General features: G+C 38.6%; 1 protein-coding gene across 1 annotated transcript; it reads right to left on the reverse strand.

Moving 5' to 3' along the window:
* Positions 1-721: 721 nt before the first annotated feature.
* Positions 722-7,598, reverse strand: adra1d (adrenoceptor alpha 1D). Its single transcript, XM_075464387.1, has 2 exons — positions 6,313-7,598; positions 722-2,045 (listed from the first exon to the last, which is right to left on the reverse strand). The coding sequence occupies exons 1-2, from the start codon at positions 7,262-7,264 to the stop codon at positions 1,498-1,500; spliced, it is 1,500 nt and encodes a 499-aa protein (XP_075320502.1). The 5' UTR covers positions 7,265-7,598; the 3' UTR covers positions 722-1,497.
* Between the last annotated feature and the right edge of the window lie 2,066 nt (positions 7,599-9,664).

Raw genomic sequence — 9,664 nt, forward strand, 5'->3', positions numbered from 1 at the left:
TCTCTGTCTTTCTTTTGCCTGCAGCACCCGCCTCATGAAATAGTGTCTTTGTGTCAATACAACCTATTCTCACAAGAAAACGTGTCAAAGGAATATGTGTTCACGTTTTCAAAAGACAATGCAGGCACAGAAACCATGAACGGTTAAACATGACCACGCCTGTTGTTTTGTATATTACAGAGTTAAGTTGACTTGATGTCAACTTGTAACCATGAATTTATTAACATTATAGCTAAAGGTCCCTTTTCTATTCCTTACCCTAACCAGCTGCAACTTACAGCTCATTAGAGAAGAGAACAGTATTTGGACAATAATGGGTCAGTTATTATAGAGTACATTCAAGAGTGAGAATGTGTGGCTCAGTCTCTTAATTTTAGGAATTTTTGTGTCTGTTCGTCAATCAGCAGATTGTACTATTCTGCTCAGATCTGAGATGAGTTGACTTACTTTCTCTTTAAACACACACACTCACAACACAACATGTACACACAAATATCAACCATCCAAAGGCATAGCTACAACTTAAAGTTGATCAGGTGCAGGAGGTAAAACAGCCAATACACTAGTGACATCTGCTGGATGGAGAATATACATATTACAGTGCGCTTTATGCTAACTCCACGCAAAAAAACCCCTTTTTTTCCTTATTTCCTTTTTATTTGCATCTGACATAAACATGACAATACAAAACAAATAAACAAACAAACAAAAAAAAAGCACATTAATTTCACATTAGCACTCAAATGGCATTGCAAATTACACTTAGGTGTAGACATCAATGCCAGGTTACCCTACATACCCAAGACAATAAATACTGTGCAACAACTTTATTCTTTGCTGGCTTCTTTTCTTACGCCTTGTCAAAAAAAAGAAAAAAAGAAAAAGAAAGAAAGAAAGGAAAAGGTGGCATGACATATACTCTGATATTTTACATTTTGACTCAGTCCAGACTTTGAAGCAACAATAAAAGTTGCGCTTACGACTCTGCTCAGATAGTGTTTCAGTACACTTGTTTCAGTACAGCTGCATGTGATATGTTACTTGTTAAACCTTCAAATCAGCAAAATATCAAACAAAGATGTTTGTCACCACACAGCATCAGCTGGCTAAGAGTTAAAGACAAGGAGAATATAAAACTGAACAAAATAAAAGTTTACAGTAATAATGATTATGCTCGTTTGTGTTAAGTCTGCGTTGTAATGGGGATGCGTGGCACCCTAAAATGACAGCAGTAAGTCCAAAAAGTTTGCTACTGTAGAGTTCACCTCCAAAACAAGGATTTAAGCAGTTCACAAGAAGTTTAATTTTAATAAACACAATGGTCACAAGGGTTCAGATAAGGTTTTAGTGTCATTTGTGCTGGGATCATTCCTCTCAGCTTTAATCAAACTTTGATTCTCAGATATTTTCCTAATTTTATGCCCTATCACAGTCTTTCTTGCATGTTGGTCCAGTGTGGCCCATTGAAAAAAAAATTAAAGACTCTCCAGGGGCCCTCTAAATGTCAGTCTCCTTCAGACTGTAACACTCTGCCAGATCATAGAACTGATAACTGTTCTGCTCACATGAGTTGCAAATCCCCATAGAGACTGTATCTACTGTATCAGTGTGACCCACTGATACAGTGGTGCTTTTTCCTGTACCTCCCTTGATTTTATTTGACAGATTATTCACTTTTTCTCTGAAATGGAAGGAAGACTTCTGCAGTGGAAAAAGGTTCCATCTCTTTAAACCAATCGAGCATCCTTTCCTCTTATGTAACCATGAGCTGCCCCAGGATTCATGCATAGAGTAGCCAGGCGTATAGTTTCCCCTCTGATCTCTTGCCCTTTCCTTCACAGCTGTCCGCCACCTCTGGTCGTAGAACCGACGCAGGACCCTCCGTTTTTGGTGACACTGACATCTGAGGAGACGAGTGAAAGCCCGCTGAAACTCTTTGCTTGAGCATGGGTAGATCATTGGATTGATGCAGCTGTTGAAATATCCCAGCCAAAACACCACCTTGAACACAGTTTCAGATGGTTTCAGTACTGGGAAGAAGGAACCTAGAGGAAGGTGGAAACATCAGAATTGGGGACAATTGAAGCAAAATCTTAGCACAAAAAGAATATTTTTCCATAAACTTGTGTTCTATATCAGATAATTATTCTTGGCAACTGGAAGCTGTATGTCATTGTGCTTTATATAAATAATAAATTAGAGTAATGTCAATAACAGTTGATGCCACCATCTTCAATCTTTTTTTCTTTTCTTTTTCTTTTTGCTTTGTTGACGAGAGCTGCTCCTCTCCCATTTGACTTATAGCCTAGAATGAAAGCACTGTCTGTCTGACAATGGGATATTTTTTTTGCATTGATTCAACAAGGCATTCTGGTTCTGTTTATAAAACAGAAACAGGAAGTTCAGCCATTTTATGGACACGATAAACTACAAACCCTCAGTGCAGAGAACTTTCTTTGTGATGTGCTGTTTTTCAAGGAGGATGAAGATTAGATAAAACATTTACTTATGTTTAAAATATTTCTTGAACTATATCACACTTATCCTACTTTGCCAACACATGGGGATCTTTTTCTTGTTATGCATATATTGATGATAGCGGAGTAAAATACTTTTTTCTTCTTTTTTTTTCTAGGCAGGCATGAAGCATCCTTAGCTTTATTGCATATGCAATTTCTAATTACACCATGCTGTAAGTTTTCCTTAAGTGGGGGTTCCTGTGTTATGTAAACCCTGCAAAGTTACTCATTAAAGGGGCCTCACCTAATGAAGAGGACACCTTGTCTATAGGGAAAACTGACTAATTTGAGAGGCATGAAAACTTTTCAGTTTTAATTTAATCTACCTCTGTACATCTCATCGACAGCACTGTTTTCCTGCTTTGCTTGTATCTTTATACTTGCAATGGTATTTTTAGTTTGACATGCTATGACATGCTGTATTTTGTGGAATGTTGTCTTTTCCCACTGCTCACTGGTTGTTCTTGTCTCCCCAGGCTTTAGATTGAAGACAGCATGGACCCCCGGACACAGAGGCAGCATTGCACAGCGGTAATGTCAAGTCTGCACTGCCTTGGCCCAGAAGTCCATTTTCATTTCAATTCCCTTCACAAAATGTGAAAAGATATGAGATGGCTTGCACATGATTTTCAAAGCAATGGCTTCATGCTGTTTTGATATCCGCTAACAACAACATAATGTGCACCACGAAATCTAAAATGAAGAAATGAATCATAAAACGGAGCCCTAAATCTTGTTTGAAATGTTTTCTGCAGTTGAACAGCATGTTGTGTGTGGCATTTGCCTCTGATAGAGCCCCTAAGCCAAATTTAACTCAAAATACTTATTAAGATTCATAAACTCATTAATGGAAGTGATGTTCTCCATTAACTCTTCTGCCTAAAATGACGTAACCTTCAGAGGCAGACAGCATATGATTTATCACCCTGATGCTCAGCCAGTACCATGACATCAGGTAATGTTCTTTTTGTCTGTCAGTTTTCTTGTTTGTTGTCTTTCAGACTGAATATAAATGTTTTTCCTTTATGTTTTGATGTCTGTAAGATGATTTGCTTTTTTTAATCGTATCCTTTCTTTCTTAACGTTTACTTTGGCTTACAGCTTAAGACAAACTATTAAGCAAAGCTCAAATGCTTTGAATCTACACTGAACCCCATTCAGAAGTCTTGGGACCTGTCAAATTTTTCAGACATTGTATTGTGACAGCTCTTTTGTGTGAGCAGACGGAACCCTGAACAGTTCTCTGTTAGAGAGCTTGCATGGAATTTTATCTCCTTGACATTTTATTTTCAGAGCAAAGGTCAATATTTTACAAGTGGCTTTTTAAAAGTCACCCTCTCATAGTCAATGAGTACTATGATCTAGTTCATGCATTTGTAGGCCATACTGGCAAACTACTTATAGCAGTGGCCACAGTGTCACCTAATCCACCTGAAACTGTAAATCTAATACTACAGTGTACATATGGGACAATTGTTGTATGGCTCCTGATGTTTTAGTTTTTTGTCAGGAAGGCTGTAACTGTTGATTAATAATCCTATCTTTCAATAGTTTCTAAAATCTCCATCTTAATAAAAAGAAAAGTCTTCATGGGTGCTGAATGAAGCTTAACAAACGGTGTTAGGACGATCTCAATGGATTTTTAGATGAGTCAGAGTACTCCATCTGGATTTACATCATCACAGAGAAAAGACCCGATTGGTATGAGATGTGCTAAAATTCCATTTCTGCCTCTCAGTAAAAGGTTACTTATTAATGATAGTTCTTACAATGGTTCCAACATTAATCTGGCTGACAAAGTATGTGTAAGAAGGGGTCTAAAAGCTCATCCATCAGTCATGCACGACTCACTCCACAGAGATGAATTGACAGCACGTCATTGATCCCTATGGGGAGCTTGTGTTTTGAAATACATCTTTTGAGGAGGTCAGAGTTCAGGACTACATAGACAGCATCTGTGAAAAAAAATTCTCAGAGCCAGATGGTTTCCAACAAGGAAGAAAGATCATAGGAGCTCTGAGATTTATTTGGCTTTAACAAAGTACAGCACAGGGATTAAGATACAGCAGACACTAGTTTAGTGTTCTTCATGGTCTGACTATCTTAACCATAAAAATAAGAAGCCTCTTCCATATTGGGAATCAAAAATCCCCAAAAACAACTTAAGATAACATCAGATGCATTTTTCTGCGATAACAATCCATTTAGGCTTGGTTTCTTCTCATTCTCTCTTTTGAATACTAAATTTTGTTGTGCTGCTGTTTCCAACTAATGCACCTGGGTCAATTTTCCAACAAGCAGGTTGTAAAGTGTACTCATGACGTCACATAATGCGATCATTATGACAATGTAGAACGAAATTCTGGTCTTGAAAACTGAATTAATGATTTTGGTTGCTTATATCCCTATGGAGAAATAATGTTATGTGTACTGAAAGATCATTAAAATGACTTGTTTGAAGCTCATTCTTCTCATAAGTCCTCTTTAATCAGAAGAAAAAAGGATCTGCCTTACACTTCTGCATACAAATAAACTTGCCCTTTTCTCTCCTATTGAATGGATGACGTGATTAGTAGCACCCAAATCATTTCTTGCACCATTTCTCTCCCTGCAGGGTTTTGCACTGATAATCCTGTAAAGTGAGAGGTGCATGTGAGCTATGTGAGCTATGCCTGATAAAATACGGGTCATTTGTTCAGGATGGCTTTTAAAATCAACTAAAATGAAGACATCTGAACGGAAAATACATGAGGACATTATTGGTGGATGTAAGTTGGTGCCTTTACTGTAGTTTTTCACAGTAGAGGGAAGCAAGTAGGCATGAAGGATCAATCTGTTTGATTTATGTATTGGCATAGTGACTTAAAGCGGTTATCCTCAATGAAAGGCCATGTAATCCATTTGTAATAATAAATGACCAACAACGTCTTGTTTCACTTTCTAAATCTTATTTTTTTTTCAGTATTCTGGTAAATTTCTGAATTATCCTCAACATTGCTCTCTATTATCTCTCAATCCAAATAATGAATTGTTTCAAGACCTTGTGGTATTTGATAGTGTGAGTTTGCAGTGACCTTTCTATCATCGATGTATGAAAAAAATCTCTCAGCAAATATTATTATTGTTATTATTACAACCCTCTGGTCTCTGAAGCATCCTGTTTCAGAGTGCTTGTTACTGAAGAATGGCAGCCTGTTATTGCTGCTCTTTAAAAATTGCAACATAAACCATCTGAAGATTTAACAGACTGTCAGAAAAACAAGAGACATGCATCAAGCCAGGCTGCAACTTTGACCTTTTCAGACCAAAACATTTTTATATCTGTATATATATACATATGACATCATAATAATCTAATTTAGAGAATTTATTGTCATTTTCAGTTTTTGTTTTGCCAGACACGTACTTACATCTTAGAGTGTTGCTCAATGATTTATTCGACTACTGTGCTTGCAACCAAAATAGAACTCTACTAAAAGTTGTCAAGTGAAGCTGCATAAAAATAGCATTAACGTTTTGTCTCGCTAAATGAGACGAATACATCAATTATTCAGACTCAACATGCCTAATTAACATACGTAATGTCGAATATCATTGCAAAGTACATCTACTAAATTAAAAGAGGTCGATTCATAGATAGAATGGAAGAAGATTAAAAGCATCAATGGTGGAAAAAATTGCATAAAATGTATTCGTTTAAGAAGAGGCGTGGATTCAACAAGATCTTAAAGATTTGCTCTAAAGTACATGCACTATATGCTCCCGAAAAGAAAAATGAAAATTATGAACATACCCAATGGCAGAAAGAAGAAAAAGGGCAGCCAACAGAGGATGAACATCCCCACCACGATGGCAAGAGTTTTTGCAGCCTTTTTTTCCCGAGAGAACTTCATCAGCCGCACTGAGAGCGAACTTCGAAACGGATGGTTTTTGTTGCTTTTGGCAGGACGAGCGTCCTCCAGCACGCTGCGACAGTGTATACGGAGCACCACTTCCACCGACTTATTTCTCTCCCGTTTAACACCCGCTTCCAGGCTCTTAGTAGTCCTGCGGGCCACCACGTACACCCTAAAATACATAATGAGAATGACCATGAGCGGCAGGTAAAAAGAGAACAGAGAGGAGAAGAGCGCGTATCCCGGCTCCTCGGTTATGCTGCAGATGCTCTCGTCCACAGGCGGCGGTTCCTTCCATCCCAGGAGTGGTCCAACAGAGATTACCGTAGATGATACCCACACAAGCACTAAAATAGCCACTGCCTTTTTTTCTGTCATGATACTTGGGTATTTAAGGCAGTATTTGACCCCAATATACCGGTCGATGGAGATGATGCAGAGGCTGAGGATGGAGGCGGTACAGCAGAGCACATCCACAGCTGCCCAGATGTTACAGAAAACCCGGCCAAACACCCAGCATCCTAGAACCTCTAGAGAAGCAGAGAAGGGCAGGACAATAGTGGCCAACAGAAGGTCTGCCATGGCTAAGTTGACGATGAAGAAGTTTGTGACAGTCTGTAAATGTTTATTGCAAACCACAGACAGGATGACCAAAATATTCCCTACGATTGCCACCATAATAAAAACGGAGAGGAAAATCCCAACACCGACAACCTGCGAGTCGAACGTGAAGTTCCCGCATGTTGTGATGCTATCATTAAGAAATATGTGATCCAAAGCAGATTCGTTGAACGCTTCAGCAAAATACAGCCCATAGTTGCTTTTGTTCCTCAAGTTAGATTCTGTCATTTTGCGCCATAAAGAGAACTTTGGAGGAAGTTTTCTTAAGAAAGCAGTACAACGGAAATTGTTTTCAGTCCCACGCCATGCTGTCTCTCCAGCCTGACAACGAAGGCAGCTGTCCTCAGAATCAACATTTGCCGACGAGCAAACCAAGGAATAATACTAATAGAAAAATAAATATACCAAAATCACAATAATAAATCCAAGTGCGCGCCTGATAAAGAAGCTGGTCTTTACAGAGAAAAAAACAACTCAGAAAATCTTTATAAAAATCCTATAAGCAGAATTAATGAAAATAACAAACGTAAAATTTCAGGTCTATTTCACTGTATTTCTTCCATGCAACTGCGCCTAAATGGTGGCATCCTCTGCAACAACTCTCCGATCACAGAGTCAGAGCTGGTACCGCAGGTCTGAACCGACAGCTCCACCCACTCCACACATGTTCGCGTTGCGTCCACAGCCTCCACCAGAGAGCGTAGCAATAAATATGGTCTCGAATTCTTTATGCTCTGACCGTTTTCATATCTTTTGCCTGACTCAAGCCATTTTCATAAACAGGCCTTTGTGCTATCTGTGGATTATGAACTTATAGCACCTCATATATTTTTGTAAAGAAAATTAAAAAAAACAAGGCCAACAAAAGAAAATTAAATGTTTGAAAAAAAAATGACCACATATTTAACCTGACTAAAACAGAGTCAGTCATCAGATAGATCATCTAATCTGACCAACATCTGAGCTGACCACTGGTCTGCGCCCTCAGGCAGAGCTGTGAAGTTTCCCAGACATTGTGGCTGCCATCACCGGGCCTGCAGGGCTTATAAAGAGGGAGAGGCCTGGCTAAACCCCAAGGGACACTGGAGGAGAGAAAGGGTCAAGAGGCAGAGTCACAGAGAGGACAAACAAGGTTTTATAGGAAAATGCCCCAAAGTCCCACTTTGTTCGGTGTAGCAGCGTGTTGGGACAGATATGCACCTTATTGAAATATGATGAATCTTAAGCAGGTGAAAAGCTGAAAAGTAAGTGTGACAAACGGATTGACCTACTGTACCAACTTAATGAATTTATTTACAGGTTTACAGAAGGCAGTGCTTCTGCTGTGACTTGTTCTACCCCTGAATACTGTGAGCTGACTCCTCCCTGCTGGTTGAGGTTTGTATATCAGTTTTTATAGTTGAGAATGAATAAACATAATCAGACAATTTGAGCACCCATGTATACTTTTACAGTCCTTGCTAATTTATCTACAAAATTCACAGTTCGTAGCTTTGCTAAAATTTACTCCGATGTCCATCAATTCAATGTGTCTCACAAAAAGCAAGGAATATTGCATGACCCCTTTGCATTGGATAGTTTCCAACTATATCTTCTTTGCTAAATAACCTGTATGACGAGGACACCACATAATCTGGAGGATTTGTGTGTTGGCAGTTTAAAGGTGTCACTCTACAAAGTAATGATATGTAAGGACTCTTGCACGCCATATAGCAAATCTGTGGAATGAAAAAAAAATAAATAAAAAAATGACAATGACAATGAACAGTCTATTTATTTTTACTTTAAATTTTGCCTGAATAATTTCGATACCAGACAGCTAATAAGTATCTGCGATATTGCTCAGTGCAATTGGTTTAAAGATTATTGCTTTCTAGATTATTTAGATTAAAAATCTCTCAAAGAATCTGACACATTTGATGGATTTTCACCATCCTAAACAACACTGACATTTACTGAAATATGCAAATATCAAGGCTCATAGAACACCACATGCAAAAAAACAATTTTTTGTACAATTCCAATTTAACTGAAAGTCAAAATTTTGTATGACCTTTTTTCTATCCTTCAATACAGTCTGAACCCTGTTTGACAAAGCTTTCCTGTGATTTCTTCCGATCTTCACAAATTGTTCTCCAGGCTTCTTGAGTGACATTCTAAAGCTCTTCTTTGGATGTTGGTTGCCTTTTGTTCTGTTCTTTGTCAAGATTATCCCACACTGCTGCAGTAATGCTGAGGTCCGCTTCTGGGGTAGATTCATCACACCATAAGTCCTGTTTCCACTCATTTTCATTTTTTTTTGTGTAATTTGGCATACCTTAGTCTCTTTTTTCCCTTCCTGAAGAATGGCTTTGTGTCAGCCACCCTTGCATGGAAATCTTTTCTGATGTTGCTTCAGTGAACACTAAATTGAACAACTGCATGTCTCAGGTAGCCTGGCTGACGCGTCCACAATCTCGATGAGATGGTGGTCTGGGAACTAGGTGTGCATTTTCTCGTATTTGAGGCGTGGTTTACGAATGCCTATAGCCGTTTATTGGGCGCTACGAATGTCTATCAAATGGCGTCTGGTTCTTCTCATGCTGCTACTACTACTGTAGACAACAAAGTATATGCTATATTCTACAT

This window comes from Odontesthes bonariensis, chromosome 4, assembly GCF_027942865.1.
Source record: "Odontesthes bonariensis isolate fOdoBon6 chromosome 4, fOdoBon6.hap1, whole genome shotgun sequence".
Classification (NCBI taxonomy): Eukaryota; Metazoa; Chordata; class Actinopteri; order Atheriniformes; family Atherinopsidae; genus Odontesthes; species Odontesthes bonariensis.